The 23337-nt window shown below is 29.9% G+C and overlaps 2 protein-coding genes across 2 annotated transcripts; one reads left to right on the top strand and one right to left on the bottom strand.

The window, feature by feature from the left end:
* Positions 1-2781: 2781 nt before the first annotated feature.
* LOC119669348 lies at positions 2782-7029 on the top strand. Its single transcript, XM_038079198.1, has 11 exons — positions 2782-2920; positions 2998-3689; positions 3753-3978; positions 4043-4440; positions 4504-4655; positions 4713-4929; positions 4992-5153; positions 5205-5393; positions 5456-6253; positions 6369-6574; positions 6780-7029. The coding sequence occupies exons 1-11, from the start codon at positions 2782-2784 to the stop codon at positions 6946-6948; spliced, it is 3348 nt and encodes a 1115-aa protein (XP_037935126.1). The 3' UTR covers positions 6949-7029.
* A 7422-nt stretch (positions 7030-14451) lies between these two features.
* On the bottom strand, positions 14452-18698 carry LOC119669347 (innexin inx7-like). Its single transcript, XM_038079197.1, has 4 exons — positions 18288-18698; positions 18023-18203; positions 14956-15487; positions 14452-14896 (listed from the first exon to the last, which is right to left on the bottom strand). Exons 1-4 carry the CDS (start codon positions 18519-18521, stop codon positions 14587-14589), a joined length of 1257 nt encoding a protein of 418 aa, XP_037935125.1. The 5' UTR covers positions 18522-18698; the 3' UTR covers positions 14452-14586.
* Between the last annotated feature and the right edge of the window lie 4639 nt (positions 18699-23337).

The following is a 23337-nucleotide window of genomic DNA, read 5'->3' as shown; positions in this document are numbered from 1 at the left end:
TATAAAAATAAATATATAAATTGAAATCATAAAAATAAATATAAATATATAAATTAAAATTATAAATTAAATGTAAAACATCATTTTTCGTAAGAAAATTACGCATAGCAGCCGCTGTCGACACTTCAGCGATTGCTTTAATACTGATGAGTGAACAAATTTTGCATTGTTTGCTGGAGGCGTGCTTAAAAAATTGTTGGTAAATTTAATGTGTAATGGAGAGAGAAGACTTCGTGTGTTTGTCAACGCGCGTTGATGTCTAAAGGCCACTTTAGACTACAAAACATTATTTATGTAGATCTGATAAAAAAAAGTCAATAATAATAAAGAACAAAAAAAATTAATATATAATAATCTAAATAAATATATTATATCAATATATAATAATCCTAAAAAAATATCTAATAGATTTATTTTTCGAATAACACAGTTAACTAAATGCATAATTGTTGTATTAATTATACTCGTATACTAAATCATAATATGTCGACTATATGTTATTTCGCACATTCGATAAAAAAAAGTCTTTATAAAACTTCATTATTATTAGTATTATATTTGAAGAATTTGTACTGCAATATAAAAATATATTATACTTTTTCATGGACTTTGAGTATTTCCCTAAGTTTAACTTTCTATATAAATTATAATATGGAACCGACATTACAGAGATTTAATTCTTTAACCGTCACCTAGATAATTCTCTAGCTTATGCATCAATGCAGAGCAAACTCCTAGTAGATGTTTTGAGGTTTTATTATCTTTCCTACAAAAGTCACAAGTTTCATTAGAGTAAGTTCCTAGTTTTGTAAGGTATTATTTAAAAATACCAGTTAGAATACTTGTAATTTTTCTTAAATTATTTGTACTGAATCGCTTATAATCCTTAAACCCTTTTAGATTGAAGGTTGCTATAAGTAATTTCGATTGTGATAGCCCTGGTAAATTAACCCTGGTAAATGAAAAATAGTTGTGTTTTTATTGTGCTTCTGATTATTTTAAACCTGGCCCATAAATACCTGCTCTAGCTTCTTCTTGAGTTGAGCAACATTCCATATAACAAGTTAACAAATTCTGGCTTATTTTATAGAATTTAGATATACCACGTCAACTATTTTTGTAACTAACTTTATTTATAAAACTATTTGTGAAACTCAACTTATTATCTCTTGGCATTACAATTTCAGGAAGTTATTTTGGAAGCATGTTAAATTTATTGCGATTAAGACAACTGGTCAAACCGATGTTATCTTTGAACACCTATAGAGTAACCCACTCCGCTTGGGAGTATGTAAATGTGAAAAAGCGTGAGTACTAAGAGAACCTCAATGGAAACCGTTGGTCATGTTTCCATGGCTACTTACACATACCAGTCTTTGTATCTTGTTGTGTGTATTAATCACTGTTTTTTCTTTGTAACGGATTTCTATAATAATCCACCGCAGTAGTTTCGTTATGAAACTCCAACTTTCACCTGCAATGGACTTGCATACCTAGATAACTTTTATAACCTTTCTTTCTATTACTGCAATGAGAGGTTTAACAATAATTTTTAGTTGAATATTATTCCAAAAAATTTTGCTTCCTTCTGTCGTTCTAACACCATCGCGTTAAGGCTAATGAGTTGAGCTTATATTTCCTCGTAAATGGTACAATGGCAGTTTTTGCTGGATCGAAGCCCTACTTTGACGCACCATATCTTTGTTAGTTTTAGTCGTAGTTGAATTCTGTCACATATGCAGGTAGTATCTTTAAATTTTGCTATTCATATTATAACTATGTCATTAACATAGTTTTGAACTAATAAAACATTTTTTTCTAATTCTAACAATAGTTCATCTTCGACTATATTGTATATATAATTTCATATGAATAGTAGATTGTATATTAAATAGAAACTTTGTATCCTTGGATTTAATTAGAAAAGAGTAGATATGAATATAAAGACAACAAAATATTGTACCTCAAATACTTATACTTTAACATCGCCGTGAAGTCTGTTACTAATGGAGTTGGTTAAGGCATCCTGTTAATAGCATTTCATAAGTAGTTCTGTTAACAACGGCAAAGATGAAGTATTTAGTAACATTCCGCTAACATTTACCTTTAATATCGAATGTCTAGAATTAACTGTCGTAATTAATTATATTTTAATTACATATATAATTATCATAATTTACATGACAAAATAATTTATTTACGAATAAATCATTACATATTATTTTTTTTAATTAAATTAAAATACCTTATTGTTACTAAACATTATTTATCTAGAAGGTTTTAATTATTTATATTCTGTCCATTAAATTCATGAGTAATTTTGCTGATTGTTTTCTAATTAAAAACTACTCATTTGACATTTGGTTTCTATAATTTATAATTGACAAAAATTACTCAGAGATCAATTAGTGGTCAAAGTCGTATAAATTTCTTATAAAGATTTTGAACTCCAAACAACTAATATATCAAATTATATATGTAATGAGTTTGACATGCGTAACCGGAATATAAAAATAATTACATTTTTAATTGAATAAAGATAAAATAAATAACAGAGATAAAAATATAATAGTTTAAATAATTACAAATAAGTAATTAATATATTATAAACCTTTATTTGTCTGTTAACAATAAAGGAACTATTTTCATAATGACCCTGTATGCAAGAATTGTATTTGTTACTTTGACAACATATTTCTTATTTATTGATTAAATAAAAATTATATAATATCATAAGAATTAAAGTTAGCAAGTGCATAAGCTGCGTTTTTATTAAAATAAATGAAATTTTTTCTAAAAAAATGTTTGCGCAAAAAACCTCCAGAAATGAAACCCGGCGCCATCTTGGATGCTGTGATATCTCAGTCATCTGCAACAGCTACAAAATGTCTTTTATATAAATTAGCAGATTTCAAACAAGGCAAGATGATAGAAGAAATACCAACAAAATATATTCTCCAACAACTAATCTTAACTAATATTTTTCCACAAATATAGGTGGTGACCTTATAGATGCCATTAACACTGGCGGTTTGGTGGCAGTTGAGCAACTTATAAGAGATCAGTTTGGCATATTCATGTACAATGATGGGAAGGGACAAGTCATTAATCGAGCTGAGTTCTTACGTTGGAAATATCGTGACCATACACAAGTTACTATACCAATTGAAGCTTCCTTATCTATACACGATCCTTTAGGGAAATGGGAAGACCATAAAGCTTGTTGGCAAATGCAATATCGCGGTGCTTTAGGTGAAAGTTTATTGCATGTACTCATCATATGTGACTCTAAAGTACATACAAAACTGGCACGTGTGTTGTTACGTGTATTTCCAAACTTAGCCTTGGATGTGATGGAAGGTGAGGAGTACTTAGGTGCAAGTGCCTTACACCTAGCAATTGCATATAGCAATAACGAGCTAGTTGCAGATCTAATAGAAGCAGGCGCTGATATTAATCAAAGAGCGGTGGGTAGTTTTTTCTTGCCTCGCGACCAACAGCGCGCAAATCCTGCCAAGTCCACTGATTACGAAGGCTTGGCTTACATGGGTGAATATCCCTTAGCTTGGGCTGCATGTTGTGCTAATGAAAGTGTTTATAATTTGTTAATGGATTATGGTGCAGATCCGGATGCACAAGATTCATTTGGTAATATGATTTTGCACATGGTAGTAGTCTGCGATAAATTGGTAAATTTCTTTATATATAGTAAATACAATAAATATTTTCATAACAAAATTGTTTATTAAAAGGATATGTTTGGTTATGCTCTACGACATCCAAAAACTCCAGCTAAAAATGGTATTGCCAATCACTCCGGCTTAACTCCATTAACATTAGCCTGCAAACTCGGACGCGCTGAAGTGTTTCGTGAGATGTTGGAGCTTTCTGCTCGGGAATTCTGGCGATATAGTAATATTACCTGTTCTGGTTACCCATTAAACGCCCTGGATACTTTGTTGCCAGATGGGAGAACAAGTGCGCTATTGAATTTTATTTAACTAAAAACTTTTAAGACGACAATTAAATTAATTTCTTTTAGATTGGAATTCTGCTCTCTTCATTATATTAAATGGTACAAAAGAGGAACATTTGGATATGTTAGATGGTGGCATTATACAACGTCTATTGGAAGAGAAATGGAAAACATTCGCACAGAATCAATTTCTGAAACGCTTACTCATTTTATTTATACATTTGGTTTGTCTTTCCGTATCAGTTTATTTGCGTCCTGCACATGATGGTGATGAAGATGAAGTAGACGGTACTGGTGAAGACACAAAGGAGAAAATCGCGGGAAGTGATGAAGAATATGACGCACGTACTATAGCACGTTATTGTGCTGAACTGTGTACCATTGCTGGCGTTCTGAGTTATGTGATTTTTCAGCAGGGTGATGAAATAAAAAATCAAGGTCTGTCAGCATTCTTGAAGCAACTGGTTAGCTACAAACATTAATTTTGATGGTTATTTGAAAAATCTTACAAATTTCTATTCCTACAGTCACATGCTCCAGCAAAGGCTATATTTTTAGTATCAAATCTTATGATACTGTCTTGCATACCGTTTCGCCTAATGGGTGATAAGGATACGGAGGAAGCTATATTGATATTTGCGGTACCAGGTAGTTGGTTTCTATTGATGTTTTTTGCTGGGTAAGAAAAGCTGATTAGAGAAATATATTATGCTAAAATCTTTTTTTTTTGGTTCAGTGCTATTCGCCTTACTGGTCCATTCGTTACTATGATATACTCCATGATAACGGGTGACATGTTTACATTTGGCATAATTTATTCCATTGTACTTTGTGGATTTTCTCAGGCATTTTACTTTCTCTACAAAGGACATCCACAGCTACAGTCCACGATGTTCAACACGTTTACCAGCACTTGGATGGCATTGTTTCAGACAACACTTGGAGACTATAATGTATGTGTGGCATATGTGAATACTGATATGCGATAATGATATAATTTTAATATTTTCACTAGTATCCTGATTTGAATCAAACAACCTATCCAAATCTTTCAAAAACTGTTTTCATTATATTCATGATTTTTGTACCGATTTTATTGCTTAACATGTTGATTGCTATGATGGGTAATACATATGCACATGTCATTGAGCAATCCGAAAAGGAATGGATGAAACAGGCAACTATTAAAAATTGGTGTTATATGAACGACTAATCCAATTTGTTACAGTGGGCAAAGATTGTTGTTACTTTGGAACGTGCAGTACCACAGGCCGATGCCAAAAATTACTTGGAAGCTTACTCCATACCATTGGGTACTTCCGATGATTCTGGATTTGAAGTACGTGGAGTAATGGTGATTAAAAGTAAAAGTAAGACACGTGCCAAGCAAAGAAAGGGCGCAGTGTCCAACTGGAAAGTATGTGATTGTATAAATGTATACATTTTTAATAAAAAAGTTAAAAATTTTTTTTTATTAAGCGTGTTGGTCGAGTTACTCTCAATGCTTTGAAGAAACGTGGCATGACGGGTGAACAAATGCGTAGACTTATGTGGGGAAGAGCGTCAATTTCAAGCCCAATTAAAATTGCTAAAAAGAAACTTACTGATCCTTACAATCTCAATCCAACTAATAATGATTTTACAAGTGCTATGGATATGCTTTCATTTGCAACAGACCCAAGCGCAAGTGCGCCAAAACCTTTACGTACAGCCAATATCAAAACAGCTGAGAATCATGTCTCTATACCAGACCCATTGAGAGAACTAATTATACTCTCAGATCGTCAACCAGATGTGGATGATCCACAATTTTTTGCAGGACTACAACAGTTAGCCAATAAAGCTTTCGACTTAGTTGAACAAACTATGAAAACGCAACCAATCAAAACACAATCAATAACAGCACCAAAAACCACTGTCACATCTGCACCCACAACTAATACTCCGGCAGCTACTATCACAGCTAATAAAACTTTGACAGCTACAACACCCCCTACAGCAGTCGGTGCTCCAATAACAACAAACATTTCCACTCTATTTCAAGATCCCAAAGATATTGTTGATCCTAAGAAGTTGGAAGAATTTCTTAAAATATTAGCAGAAGTTGACACTGAAGAAAGCGATGGGGGCAAACCAATTTTGGGCAAATTGTCATTGGCGCGAAGAACTCGCTCTGCTCTTGCTAAAGCAGATATCAAGAAGAATACTGCAGAACGTGGTACAGAGAATTCAATGACATCAGTCTGGGCACAATTACCACAAGCTTATGATGAAAAGGTTACCTTATTTAACAAACACATATAGTCTTTCTTAATTTATTTCATTAATTTTGAATTAATTTAATTAATAAATATTTATTTAATTATTCAATTAATTGTAAATAATTTTTTAGGAACCGGAGTATGATGAAGCCTTATCCGATCAAATACTTACAATCGAACAAGAAGCAGAGGTCGAAACTGAAGATGCGTACAGCGAGGAAGTGACTGCTGAGGAAGTGCATGCCACAATGAAGCAATTTCATTTACGTAAACGTCAGTATCCACAAGATGATGCAACACGTAGAGCAAAAACAGCACGCATCAGACGTAAGAATAGGTAAGTTATATATAAGACCTTCAAAGAAAATCTTCGCAATCACGCTAGAGTATTAAAGTAATTCAAATGAAATAATTCGGTTGCTAATATTTAAATGTCTTATGTAAATATAAAGTAAGATAAAAATCTAATCTCTTCTATTGAACGAACCATATATTGATATACTATATAAACCCATAAAATTATTGTTTTGTATAATTACAAGAATTTCACCGGAAGCTGCCGAGGCTGAAAATGATTATTTACGTGGACGTTCAGCTCCTATTAAGAAAGCACATTTTTATAATGATCGTCAAATATCACCACCAGATCCATTGGAACCGTGGAGTACCCGTGAATTACAAAATATTAACAAAATTTTAGCAAGGAAATAAATATGTTATAAAAAATTTTATTATAGACCCCCAAGCTCTTCGTTATAGCTTTAGTGCAATATCATTTATGTAAGCCAACTAATAAAATTATCTATGCTTAATTAACATTCTTTAGTTTCATTTTTTTTAGGAAAGCTGAACAAATTAAATAGATAATAATAATTTTTCTTAAAATAATAAATAATAATAATTTTAAATGTAGCAGCAGCTATACAAAACAAAAAAAACATTGACTGTTACTGAAAATAAAAATATTTAATTTTTTACATATTATAGAAAATACAAATACCTCTTATATAAACGGATTTAGAAGTGGCACTCTCTGCTGTTGAGGTATATTCATCCCAACAAACATATTAAAACTGCATTGGAACTTCTAAATTCAAACAGAGATTTCCGAAAAATTTTTGAACTGAGTTTCTCAATTTTCTTACAAAGTAAGATATTTAAATAGAATATAAAATTAGAATAGACTACAAAAATAGAATCGCCTCATCTTTTTGTCTACAATTTAACGGTTCGTCATACCTGACTTTTACTTAAGTATATTTGAGTGTTTAATTGACCTTAACAGTGAAATCTATTAGTTAAGAGTTACATATCTCACAATTCTTATTCGGCAACACTTTTTCAGTGACATATGCCAAACAGAACTATTATCCAAGACATTCCATTATAATCCATTTTCTATTGTACTAAAAATTGATATATCAAAAACTCATCTTATTTTTAATTGAAACTTATCAACATTATTACACTTAAATTGGATAAGAATTATATAGTTGTGTTTAGAAGAAATTTTTTGTTTCAGCTTTTACTGCTTTTTTAATTCTCATTTAGTTGAAATCTAACAACCTATATAAGCTCTATACGATTAATTTAGTAATGTATTCAATTTTCATATTCGATTTCATAATTCATCAGTTAATTATTATTTGGTTTAGGTAGTGGGCTAGGTTATGAAAAAAGTCATTGGGTGAAATTATATTAACTGACACGTACATATATAAATTAATAGACGGTGTATTTTCAGTGTTGTCATTTATGAGTTGACAATATTATTCAAAACGTTCAGCATGTTTTGTTAATGGCAAATATTTTTCTAATATGTTGTCGGTCGGGAAGTATAGGTTAATGGAGATCACTTTAGAATCATAAATATTGACTTACATTGTTTCTATAACTGAATAAAATTGATGTGCAACAGTTTCAGTTTCAACGCAATTTCAGATAATGGCCATGTGTGAATTAGTATTCGAGATCATGTGAACTGTGTTCTATGGTGCTATAAGATGTGGACTCAGATAAAATATAGGCACGGAACTAGTTCGAAATGCAAGATTACCTATATTAAGAGGACCCACTTATTCAACAAAAAGAACATAAAAATGATTAAATGTAATTAAAGCCTAACAATAAGTTATAGCATTCCAAAGCCTAATAACATTACATTATAAATTATTTTTTAAAAAAACATACTATAATGAATTATATAATGATTAGTAAATTATTTTAATTAATCATGATGATCTTTAGAAAAGCAGGATGACAGGTCTATCTTTCCATTTCCGTCTAGAGGAATTTCCCATATTACTAAGCGATCTAGCTAGCGGATTCACATGGTTTTCAAGATTTAAAATGTGTTTATGCCTCATTTTCCCAAACAGGACTTTAACCATCGGAACTTCTAAATCGAAATGTATGTTTCCATTTCTGATATAACAGGGTGCACCAGTTATCATTCTTAGAATCTTTGCTTGAACTCTTTGCAGGATTTCTACTTTTGACGAACAGGCTTTGCCATATAGCTGTAAGCTATACGTACAAATTGGCTTAATGATTTGGTTATACCACAAGACTTTATACTCTGAACATAAGGAAGACTGATACTCAATTTGCATACGATGTCTTATAGCCTTGAACTTTCTTTGAGTCCTTTTTGTTTCGATATGTTTCCGGCATGTTAAGCGTTTATCAAGGTGAGCACCAAGGTATGTGATTGTTTCTGTTTGCGGCCTAAGTGAACCTGTCTTTTTAATAATACGAATGCCATGTGAATATATAACATGAATTTTCTGAATAAATGGATTATTATTATGTGATAATGTGATAATCATTTTAAGTTCCTACTGAATAAGTTAATATTGCACTATTTTTAATATTCTAAGTAACTAAAATCTTAAAATTGAGTTTATTAAGTGCAATTGAAATACATATTTACATTAAGTACCAATCGAAATTATCAAGTAGATGGAGCAATTAAGAGCAATTAAAGTATTCAACTTTAAATTGATGATAAATTTAAATAAGCCGTAATAGAGCATCAATGATATGAATTTTACACCCACATTGCTTATCTGGCAATTAAGTAGATTTGCATAGAATGTGGATACGAAGATGCACCTTGGATAATTGGTGCATTCGCAGATATGAATAAGCTTTGTCTTACAGCGAGAATTAAGAATGAATATAGAAAAGAATTTATTTCATTTATTTGAAAAAGTATCTCTAAACAAATAAATTTCAAGTATACAAATTAAATGGTTCAATAGATGATAACTCAGGCAAGCAGTAAATTCAAGAGATATAAATTTCAATTAAATAAAAAAATTTTTAATAATAGAGCTGAGCTCAAACTGAGTTTAATTTGAAAAATATTTTAATTATGCTTGTTCCATTTAAAATTTTTATGCAAATTACAACCGGTTCGATTGAAGCCGAGTAGATTTTTCTTTTTATTATTTGTTAGAAATCAAAACATGGCATGACATTTAATAAGACAACGTGCCCATTTTGGACGGTCATTCACACTTGATTTTTTTGGTAAGAAATATTTTTAAAAAAAAAAAACGAAGTTTAAGAAAACAACCTCATTTGTATGCGAACTACAATATATGGACAGAAGAGGCTTAAAGTCTTAACTCACTCACGTTTATCAATTTTGATGATGAGACATTTAATTTGTTTTAATTCGTTTCAAGTCTTGACAACAAATTGACGAAATTTTAGGTAATTATTATGAAACTAAAGTCAACAACTCTTTTAGCTGACGTGAATTTCAAACGTAAGTACAAATCTCTAAAGCCATGTTCGAATATATTATATACCTATATATGTAAATACATTACACATATATATATTTCTAATTTTTATGCACACAAGAGTTCTAAACGCTAATATTTGCTGTGTTCGGTGAGTATCTGTTAACAACCAAGTTAAGAACAATTTCGAAATAATTATTGATTTTCATTTGTTTTATTTGCTTAAATTATAAGCAGGTTTCCAATATCTTTAAAGCCATATTAGCCTTTGTCGCCGAGCTGCTCTGAACGCAGCCAATTGCCGCTGGTGGGATTGTGCGTCTCACAGCCAGCCAATGCAACGAATGCAACAAATGCAACGAATGTGGAAAATAGCTGTTGCCATTGACCGCAAAATGACAACTGCATCTGTTCTCTGGTTAATGCAACTACACGATTTTTGTTTTAAAAACTACTTTTAAATTTAATTTTTTACTTTTTTACTTTTGTACATTTATACATACGAATTTATAATATTGATTTATTATAATTTTTATTTGCTAACAAATAATAAGGTTGACTTATGGTTTGTACTTGAAGTCTACACCTAAATTTTATACCTTCAACTAAACAACTTTCATACTACACAATGTTGTCAATGCAGATTTGACATGAGAGTGTCACTTCAAAGTAAATTATATATTATAGAAGTTGTTTTCAACTCAGGACTGTAATAGTTTATATTATATACTTAATACTAGAGCTTACATTAACTTCTATGTCAGCATCTCTTAGCATGGTTCACCTGTAGTAGTTTATTTTTGTATGAGAGGTAGTCTAAGCTTTTGAGATAGTGATTTGTGTTGCATGAAGAAAAGTTCTATTATAAGAAATTAATATAAACTATCGTAAACTTTAACCATCTCAGGCCAATATTTGATTCTTCAAGGGTCAAAAAATAGTTATCTTTTATAAAAAGCGTTACTTTTGTACAGAAGGTGGTGTTAATATTCGAAACAGAATTTTGTAATATAATAAAAAGAAAATATGTTACAATATTTATTGTAATATTATAAGTATTATGTTAATATTATATTAATATTATAGTAATATCATATTAAACATACTGTATTATAAAAAATAATGTGCTGAAGTCATATATGTATGTTAACCCTATCCTATCTGACATTAGGCCATTAATTATAGAAAACTGATTTTGTCACAAAAAATAGACTTCTATATGTTAGGTAATAAGATTAGATTAGATTTTTAAAATGGGTTGGGAACTTGTTAGCGCGTCACTGCATCCTTTGAGGATTATTGTGACATACCCACTTCAGTTCCATAGACGAGTGGCAGTTAAGAATGCCAATATGTCCTTTGCAGAGATGTTGCCTAATTCCGTTATAAACGGATAGGCAGTGGATAAGTACCGAAGTCTGAGTTTCCTCTTCTTCGCAACAAAGTCTTCAGCTATCGTCTCTAGCTATACCTAGATTCGATAAATGCTTTTTAACTCCGCAGTGCCCAGTGAGAAACCCTGTGACAAATCGGATACCACTTCTGTTCAGCATAAGTAGCTCCCTCGTTCTGGCTTTTGATTGAAACGACATGGATTCTTTGGCTTGTCTGCAGGCAATTGTATTATCCCAATCCGTCTGAGCTGCTCTTTCCACCCACTTATTAGTTTTAAGTTTGAAAAAGCTCTACGAAGGACCACAGAATGTTTGTGGCCCAATATAATATGACGACGCCCCTTTTCTCGCTAGTTCATCTACTTTTTCGTTTCCCTCAAATCCACTGTGCCCTGAAATCCATATTAAGTGGACCCTGTAGAAGGATGTACAGGTAATACGTGTTCAAATGTTCACAAAGACATTTAGAATGTATAAAAGAAAGTTATATTTTTGAAAAATAATTTGAGTCAGATAAACAGTTGATTATACTTTATACTAGAATCAATACTTTTCTAGTTACTCCGACTTCAACAGACGGATGTGCTCCTGACCGCAGAACTACCTCGAGCAATTGCTCAGCAATTGAGAGCGTACCGATTTTTAAGAAAAACTCTGAATTAGACTCGACCATGATATGAAAATATGAAGACAGTAATTAAAACTAGAGTGAAAGAACTTGTTTATTATACCGCTTTCCGAATGAATGAAACATAGTTCGATAAAGACTGATGTGTAGTGACTGTATATAACAATAGTATAGTCGGGAAAACAATATTACAGGATGTCGACAGACACAGAAGCAAGTTTAACGAAAGAAAAATCACCAGAACTATATTAAATAAAAAAAAAACTCTGAAGAAAGAAAGAAATTGAAAACATAAATAGTGAAATTACTGATTCTACGATATCACTCAAGAAAACCATTTTATACAATAAAATAAAAATATTAAAGAAAAAAATTAAATAAAATAAGATAAAAAAATAAAAATAAATTAGTTAGAATAAGTAATTCGCCTCAAGATGAGACATATGAATCCAACCTAACTTAAAATATTATAAGAGACATAAATTGTTCTAAAAGATAATAAAGCTCCTAACTAAAATAACAAAACGATGGATGATGTATTTTTCATTTAGTTGTAAAGACATGTTTAGAGATATCTCTTCACCATACCTATGAAATAGTAAACTGGCATTACCATCTTCATCTTTAAGAAAGGTAACACAACTGAAGGTTAAGAAGGCAACTGAAGGTGCAAGGTTTTAAGAGGACTAACATATATACTTACTACTTGAGAAAGAACAATAATTATATCAGAAAATATTTATTACCAATAATCATAAGTTATAACACAACACATTTCAAAAGTAACAAAAATCATGAAAACAATACTAAATTAGAAATGATATTACCATAGTTTATAGGACTAATAGGAATAGGACTAAATCTAGCACAAAGAGTGTTTGTGGATTTATTGAAAACCGACTCTAATTTTTTATGTTTTAAACAAATTATTTTATCGCATTAGAAATGCGTTACCATATTAATAATTGATTCTTATGAGTTCGCATTATAACCACTAGTGTATTAATCGAAATAGTGTCTTATTCGATGTCTTATTCGGAAGAGAGAAATTTATATCCTCTAACTAAATTTATATGGGGCAATAAACTGGACATAAGCTATTTAAAAGCCTTTATTATATGTAGTGAACTGAAGTATAAAAGGTTTTGAGATACATTATACAGCTTGAAAGCCATTATTGAAAGGTGTTATTGATATATTATTAAAAGTCATTGAACAATGCACTGGAATAATGCGTTTCGCCTGTTCAATTAGTTTAAATAAACTGATCTTATATGAATAAAATAAAGACAGATGTACATACATATAACTTTTTATTATTATTTTTTGTTTCGTTAAATAATTTGTATGGTTTTGTCCAAGTTTAAAAACTTATTTAGAGCTACTTTCTTACAAATCCTTAGCTCTACAATTTTTATTATAAATTAATTAATTTGGATTTGATAATATTTTCATTATTATTCCTTTACATATTTGAAGTAAAATTATTACCATCGGATATAAAAATTTAGTGTACTAATAAATTTTCTTAATGAATAATAGTCTTAGAAGTTATATTTATCAAATCTCAGAATGGTTACAGGCTCATCGGGGAGGTATGCAGATCTGAGGTCAATTATTGCTTAGTCTGATGAAGTGATAAACAATAATCTAGTCAAGGTGTAGAAAGGGGTTTTGAAGAAATCTCGAGTTAAAAAAGAGTTTAAGTGCTAAAGTACACTAGCTCAACATAAAAATAATTTAATTTTTCCTTTCGTAGATTTAAGTAGCTTTTGATTTGTGTATGAATAATAGTGAAATCAAGATAATAGGTACAAAGACTTATTTTTAAAAAATATTTAACAATTTACAAAATCTTTTAAAATAGTATTAGTTTTATTATAAAAACAAAAAATAAACAATTAAAAAATTTTTCAATAAATTTTTACCCCAGGGTTCAATAATCGTGTGCAAGCTAAGCATTTATTCCAAATAAATTATTATTATATCTTTTCTTTCCCCCCCAAAAAAAAAAAATAAATAAAAATTGCTATACCTACGGAATTTAAGCCATTTGGATTGCAATTAAAATTGAATTGTTATTCATGAGTGTAAATCAATCACGCTTTTGAAGCAATTACAACCATAAATTAAAAAAGTATCTAAAAATAAATTATTGGAGTAAAGAAACCAAATAAAATTATTTTAACCGGGAACTGAAGTGTACGTGGGACATTAAAACCTGACTTGAAAGTCAGCCACAAAAGACGATTGTACGCTCAAGCACTTAGATCACTAATCTGTCAAACTGACAGTTCAGTGAATGTTTAAGTTTGGCTTGAAAATAATGAAAAGATACAAAAAGTAAAAAAGTGGACAGTGCAAGACTTTAATGTTTTTAATAACCTGCGGCCAAACATGACAAAACACCGTTTTGATATAGATAAAAAATTCAAAAAAATTTATTTCTTAACAAAATTTATTGTAAGGAACTCCATATTATAACTAAACTGTGAAAAATTTCGTTTTACATAATAATGCTTATATGTACAGACTTATGTATTTATTTATATTCATACAATAACTTATATACAGACTATTCTACTTTATCACTATCTTTATGTTTTAATAAGGGATAATCGACTTCATCAATTTTCGACATATGCGTGTGACTGGGTGCAGCTTTGTCTAAACGTTCATTGATGCTATTATCCACGGTAGGATCAGGAAACTCACTTGCTAAATGGAAAATAATTTTTTTAAATAAAAATTCAGATAGATTTGTTCTTAAAAAGAACAAAAACATCCAATTCGAGAAATTGCATTTCTGAATAACTGCATCCAACTCTTGCTCATCAATGCGACCTGGCTTAGCCCAGTAGAACGCAACTTTTGAGAATGTGTTACTGCAATTGAAATAAATAAAATGAATACTATATGATTTAGTAATAAAATTAATATTTACCTTTTATAGAAAAATAAAGTTAATACACGCCAAATGAGCCCTAAAGCTGTGACGATAAATAAAAATGCATACCAGAACCATAGTATAGCATAGATTTTCTCATTGATTATATTCAAAGCCATAACACAGAGAGTATCATGTAATTGCAATGATCCAGACGGACCGAATTTTTGAAAATGACATTTTGTTACTTTTGGAAACACAACATCTAAAACATCCATTTTATCTGTCCATCTCTCACGTAGTACCGCGAAGCCAAGTGTATAAAAAGCACCACCCAGGAACATATTTGTTAAATAAATTTGCAATATAACATTTAACAAATTGAGTACTTCTGCCATCACTAAATGAGCGCCCCACGATTGATTTAAACGCATACGATCTATCATCGTACGCCGTATATCCTTGACACGAGCCTCAGTCTCTCCAAGTGATGGTATTGTCAAGTTACCTATTTGCAAGCTTTTATTTTTGAGATACTGTGTTAGACCGACCATGCGTAACCCAAATACAAGTGACTTCACACGTCCACCTAATAAAAAAAATAATACATCGTGAATATATTAATTATACCGACACGAATGAATATAGTCATAGATGACGATGAGCACTACAGCAGATGTAGTAATAATAATTATGACTTGTAGGACTTCTTTAGAGAAGTTATGAATCAATACTTTTCATTATAGAATTATGAATATTGGCAAAATCTTGCTTTAAAAATCAGAATATAATTATAGATGGCAATGTGTAATACAGTAGCTATAATAGTAATCACATCTTATTAAGCTTCATTAGAGTTATGATGAGTCAATATTTTTTCTTACAGGATTATAAAAATATTCGAAATATTGCTTCAGAAGTTAAAGGTTGGAATCAAATAAATTGACTGGATCTGAATATACTAATTATTGAATATGCTATAGTTTTTTGATAAAACTTGTATTGAAACAGAAACTATATATACTTTATATATTGTCTAAACTTTCATTAGATGTACCAGTATATTTAATGAATATCATAGAAAAGTTTTACTGCAAAGTAAGTTAATATAGTGATAATAGCAATACTAAAAGAATAACAATGAAAGTAGAAAACAAAAGATAAAATTATATACCGAGAACTACAAACTAAAACATAAGGCAAATATGACAAAAACTAAGCTATAAACTTACTATATAACTCAAAACAATAGAGATGTGTACGACCTGGATATACCCCATATCTTGTCCTATGAAACGAAACCGGACCATTACCTTCTAATCGCTTCTGCAATTATCAATTGTAATATCAATAATAATGCAATTATCAATAATACAATTATTATTTGTATTATTACTTAGTATCCTCATATTTACTTTCTTGCTAAATCTTTATGGGTTAGTAAACTTGCTATATATAAGTTGGCAACTAATAGAATAGGATATATGTTAGCATACCATCGATTGAAGTATGGGCATGTAACACTGCAAAGTGTGTTGGAACTTCAACTGAATTGAAACAAATAGATTAATCTATCAATCGATTAACCATCGTGTGAAAACATTAAATAATAAAAAACCACGTTTAGAAAAATCAAGAATTTGATGAGAAATCGTTATTTTAAATATGAGGAAGTTTTGGTGCAGAGGACAGTTTTTTGATATACTCTAAATTGTTCTCTTTAAGGAGAGTGGAAATAAAACTGATTTAAATATGAAGTATATAAATCTACAATATTGTTGGTAATATATGTATAAATTCAGATTTCACAGTTTGGTAACATCTCATACTTATTTGCTCGTCTTAAACATAACAGCTTCTAAAAAATGAAATATATTTCAGATGCTTGTAAATAATCTATAAGATCTGCTGTAAAATATCAGTTTCCTTTAAATCGATCTAAAAGTGTAAAGCTATATTTGTTGTAAGGTGAGTTGAATAATTTCATTGCTTGGTAATGAAACCTAAACTAACATTTGATTGATTTTAGAATTGTAGTCTATAGTCTCTTTAATTTCTTCACAAACATAACGTCATATTGGAGAATTAAGTTGAGCGACATGTAAAGTATGTAACAAATTATATCGAATAAAGGAAATATATTTTTGATCAGCTCAAACATACAAAACAATCAAGCTATAGCTGTCTAAATGCTTTAAACTTAACTTGTCGCTCAGCTTTTGGGATGAATGAATTAAATTTTACAAATAGTCTTTCAGAGAATAACCCTTGAACATTTGTCAAAACTTTCTAATTCAGAAAATTTATTGTATTTTATATTTGCTTTATAAACTATATCATTGAACTATATCATCCCTACGCAGTTCATTGTAGGAAACTGCGTAAACAATACTAAATAATCCTATTCACTCTTATAATACCTTTACATAACCCCATCTTATCCTGCATATATATTTGTCCTAAACATACATAATTCACCCCTATTCCCTAAAATTTCCCCCTTCCCTCACTTAACCATCATCGAACCACATCTTAACCAATCTATTCGTCGTTGATTCCCTCATATTATCTTCTCTTCAGATCCCCTCGGGCTACAACAACAACATACGTGTATGTGATTTCCTTTTCTGTCATTTGTTCTATGAATATCCGCGAGTTTTAACAAAATATCTATATATATGTTAACCATACATAAAAAAGCAATTAATTTTTGTTTATCACTTCATCAGACTAAGCAATAATTGACCTCAGATCTGCATACCTTCCCGAGAATTAATATTACCTTTAAATATTGAATTTAATAACAAAATTAAAGTACTTCTTTATATAAAAAACTTAAAGTTAGGGTTTCAATTCTTTTTTAGTTATTTAAAGTTTTTAACATTTTAAACAAATTCATTTGATCTAGTATCAGAACAGAGATAATATTAAACAGAAGCACCTAACTTAATTATTCCTTACTACTGCTATATAAATCATTGCTATTCTGAGAGCAATTAACATTTTAATTAGCGATACAGCAACAAATAATTGACACTCATCAAAACTTACAACGATTCTAACAATTTCCTTATCAAACTTCACATAACAATTTTTCTTTTTAATCACAAAGAAGTTTGCTTACCTTCCCATGCTTTCCATAGAAACCGTGGCACATAGAATGTAAGTGCTTGACTAAACAAGACAAATGGAACCCACTGATAGTAGGCATGACGTTTGATGGGCTCCGCTTCAACTTCATGGGGGCCAATGCCTGGTTGAAAAATGCTACCTGCGCGCAATGCAGTGTTATTCAAATGTCGAACCTGAAAAGATATCTTCCACTTTATCTACTCGTCCACATTTACAACAAGGAAATATTTTATCGAGAGCATAAACGTGTTACTAACCAATGTAAAGGTTGGCGTGAAGAAACAATATGTGTTAATTACGTGTGAAGGTATCGTATCCGATATGCATTTGATGTGCTCGCCAATGTACTGCTGCGATGTTACCAGAATTGTTGCCACTATCAGAATTATGAAAGTCCAGCGATAGTGGAATTTGAATACCAAATTGTCGATGATGACTCGTGTAGGATCGAATTTTATGAACGGAGTCACTGAACTGAATGTCTTCAACATGTTGCACAATTATGTTAGCTTCGAAATCTGCAGTATCGAATTTCGTAGTTTTCGTTGGTAAAAACTTAATCTGATTCAAACAAAATTGATAGAAAAAATACTTTAACTATTCGAATAAACGATGGTTCCGCTTTTCATTGCGGTTTTAGTCAAACTGGTAACATTAACAGTACTTTAAATTTTTATGACGAATGAATTGTTCTCAAATCGCAATTTGTATTATCATTTTTGAGTTTAATTGTTTTTAGGTGCCGTTTCTTTTTTTATTTTTGTTTTTTTAATAAATTTTTTATTTGATAAGATAAAATAATATTTATACGCAACTTAATTTTTATTGTAAAATGAGTGAAGAGAATTAACGCAGTCGCCTTCGTATTGAACCAATGAGAACCAAACACCAAAACGTGTCTCAGGCCTCTTTTGGAGTTTCTTAACAATAAGTAATTTGTTATTTAACACGTCTGAGAAAGTAACTCAATCAGGCTACATGAAACTTTCTATAAACAATCAAAGGTAAATATTATAATAAATGATTTTTTAAATAATCGTCAACCAATTTATAACAATTACTTTCGATTAAGTAAATAGCCATATGTTAAAATTCATCAATCTTAATTTACAAATATATGTACCTATCTTTCATTGAATGAACATATTTTCTATAAATATATTTCAGTTACATATATTATACATAAAAACTATTTATAAATTATTACTAATATATATTTTATTAATAAAAAGTTAAAGTGAAGTTATTTAGTAGTGACGCAGATTAGCGCGGATATCAAAGTTCAAAGATGTATTCACCAAGCTGACTACACATATATTATAGTTCCAGAAGTTCTGAAATAGATGTACTGTAGAGTTTATAAAAAGTTTTCCACTACAAGTATTGAATTATCTCTTTGATATAAGGCTTGAGTATAGTTGCCAGCAATTGTCATGTTTTGTACACCTTAGAGTTACTTTCAGGATAGCGTTTTGATAGAGTAGAGAATATTTTGGAGAATATTATTATTGTTATAGTTATATGGGCTCGAACTTTGACTATCCATGACAGTGAGTTCATTGTTAGATCTTAACTTCTTACCCTTTCTATACTCCCTAAAGTAATTCTTACAGTTCAGCTAAATTCAGAAAAGTCTGGATCTACTCTTAAACGATTTCTATAATATATAACTGCTAGTTATTCTCCAAGGATATGTACGAGTGTTTTGGTGTCTTTCATACTTAGTCCATTTTCGTCGGTTTCTAACAGTTCATTGTTTTCAAATTCGACCTTTTCAGATTCAGTGGCTTTGTGTTTTTCTCCTCAAATTATTTCAAGAAGAAGAACTTGGTGCAACGAAATCTTTTATACAACATCTAATCACAGGAATTTTTTTTATGGTACTTGCTCATATTTTAATAATAACGTATAATTCTTACTACTTGCAGCTGCTGCTTTTTAGATGAATTTAAATATAAATTTTAATCAACTTGAGATTCGAAATATTGTAAAAACTTCAGTTTTCAGTGCTAAGCCGATTTGGCCATTATCTTCGTAAAAAGTGCATACCATACATAATTTTAATTTCATCGAAATGTTTTTATTGCATTGAAGGAGGCATTGACAGATGTAACTATATACAATTTCTGATCAGCACTTTATGACATCTTTGGAAAAACTTACGAAAGCCCAAGTCAGGGCATAGTGATTCATGTTCTTGTCTTTAAGAATCAAATTGAGTTTAGACGTAATAGAAGAATTAAAGAAGCATAGGTAATGACCAAGTGTTTATCTAAAAATAAGTAAAATAATCCTCCAGTAGGCAACGGGAAACCACTGGAGTATTATCCTAGAAAAATCATACAATCATTCAGGTACAAAAACGCTGCTCTGTTTATAACCAAACGAGGGTGCTAAGAGTCCCCAGAGGTAAGACAACCACTAAACAACAAATTGGAGCATGAAATATCCGTAATTTTTATGGGACATTCATATAGACATTCTTGGAATATTCGAAACATGGTGATCAGATTTAGGTGTAATCGGAACTGAAGCACAAAAATATTGTATTCGGGCTACCAGTAAACATAGAACTAATGTTCGTATTATTATTAAATTGTATGATCGCCTAAATTGAACATCAAATTGGCAAATAAGAAGAAAGAAGAAGAATGGCCAAGTCAGCCACTTTTAATTACTAAAATATTAATTTTGTATATAATAAATTTATGTAGAACAATATCATTCACAAAATAATATTTTAATTAATAAAGCTTAAGTCTTCAGTTTTTCTCTAGTTCATGTCGATAAAAAGTACCTACTATATCTAAATATATAAAAACCTGTCCTCATAAGCATGTTAATCAAGTTTCCATTCATACTCGTAAAGTATTTAAATACAGTTGAAAGACCAGGTTACTACAGAAACTCATAGGTGTTCTTTTTCCCTTCTGTACTATATTTTAAAGTTTTCTCTTATAATATTTTTTATTATAATTTTTAAAATTAAAAAAAAATGCTTTGCTAAAAATTTCGAAAATTACCATAGTTTAAAATATTGATTAGTTATTGAATAAAAACTGAACCTTGTTATGAAATTTGACTAACAATATATTATATAGGAAACAATGGAATGCTCTACTTGTATAAATTTTATGGTTTATTTTTTCAATTTTTATAAATAATAAAAAGACTTGAGTTTAAAGTACATCGCAATTATCACTTATCAAAGGCATTACCTTTTAAGTAGCAACTTGTACTATTTAAGTTTAAAATCTATTATCTTTTGTTGTAACTTATTTACCAAGTCTTCATATTCTGATAAGAATATAAAAACTAACTGACTAGAGAAATTATTTATTATTCTCAAGTTAAATGTGTTAAAGGTAAAGTAAATTCAAAAGTTTTTCTATTGGAATTTTGTTTTCTTTAAATAAAAATTATTCTTTAATTCACAAAATTTGATAAAGAATGGTATTAACATTTATATATTATATTCTTAAAATATCAAACAAGTGATAAAACCCATTTAGACTTTAAGTTAGATCTGTGTACTTTATATACTGTGCTATGCTTTAATCTCTTAGAATTACTAAATTATATAATTAACATTAAAGAATTTATATTCCATCTCATAATTCAATTTAATCCTAGAAATGTGACACTTATAAATTCTAGATAATAATTCCAGCAGAAGGGCCAGACTTCTATGCATATAGTATAGAGCCAGCCTCTTGTGTACATATAAAGGACGTTAATTACAGTAAGTTTGCGAGATTATAGGAAGAGCCTGAATAATGAACAAAAAAAATTATTGGTTTCTGTTAAAATTCTATCAAAAATACGTTGACTAGGCCTAACTAGGCCTAACCTATTCTTACAATTATAATCTATGCTTTGTGTGGAATAAGGCGAAATATAATTTCATATGAATCATTTGATTTCATTTCAGAGTTTACTTATTTATATCAAAATAAAAATAAAACATTATAATAAAATATTTTAATAGGACTTACGATTGAAAGTAAATTGTCAAATATTCGAAGAAAAAATTATCTTAACCTCACCTCACTAAAACTTAGTTTCAAAATTCTATATAGATTTGGAAATTATAAAAACATTTCTTATGAAGATTACTATAGTAGTATGTCTAGTGTGACAGGCACTCTAATATATATTTAGAGTTCAAAAATATTCAGAACGATTTGGAGCGCTACTACGGGTATCACCCAGGCTATGATAGACTCCCTTGCCCTATTCGATATACCATTGAAACATCAAATTATAAATAACATCATAGTAAATTGCTAATTTTAAAATAAGAACTCTGAACTCTTTTACATAGACTTAGGTAATAAATAGATAAACGTCTTTAAACAGTAAACGTTTTTAAACACATAATATACCTTGTATATTGAAGAACTAAACGATTTACAAAGAATCAGAAAGATTATCAATTTTTATATTGTCTTGCAACTATCGTAAACGAACTCAGAAGTTCGAAAAATTTACCTTTAAATATATGAAGAAAGAATCAATATTGGTAGGAAAGAATAAAGGAAGAAGTAGGGAGTAGGAAGAAGGAAAAATGAAGAATCAATATTTCTTCTTTAAATCAAGAAGAAGTTTGTCAAGTCAAATTTAATATTGAACTATATTTCGTTAAAAAATAATTGAAGTTTCAAGCAAATAACATTTCCTACAAGTTATTAGACAACTTCTAAATCATCCATTGTTTACTATTATAACTGATAAGGAAACTTTGAATAACACACTTTACTATTATGTGTTCACATCTCAGAGTGATAATATGCATGACACCACTGTTGACAAGCCCAGGTTTTAAAATACCGTAAAATGAAGTTGTGTGAATAGTTGTGAATAGCTGATACTGTTTACAAATTTACATGTTTGCTCATACTGGATCAAAAATAATTAGTCAGAAGTCGATGAACACGATGATTAAATTGGATAATTTACGCTTCTAATTACTTTCTCATCCACCGTACTCTCCAGATCTAACACAGCGAATACTGGCTTTTTACAGATAACCAAAAATGGTCAACTTAAGGAAAGTGCTTCATATGAAGAAAACTCTAGTCTTATTCTTGTCTAGATGGAAGATTAATTGGGTGATGATTTTTGATATCATTTCTTGATCGAAACTAGTATCTATATAGTAAGTCTGTTAGGTTAGGTATTTAAAAAATTAAATAGTAAGATTGACGCAGCCAAAATAATTAGTTCAGCAATAAGAACTGAATTAGTTTGTAAAAAACTGAACTAGTTCAGTTCTTATAAAACTAGAAAAACATTGAATAATTAAAA

This window comes from Teleopsis dalmanni, chromosome 1 (genome assembly GCF_002237135.1).
Source record: "Teleopsis dalmanni isolate 2A chromosome 1, ASM223713v2, whole genome shotgun sequence".
Lineage (NCBI taxonomy): Eukaryota > Metazoa > Arthropoda > Insecta > Diptera > Diopsidae > Teleopsis > Teleopsis dalmanni.
The sequence above is the reverse complement of the archived record's forward strand: the minus strand, read 5'-3'. Positions and strand labels throughout refer to the sequence as shown.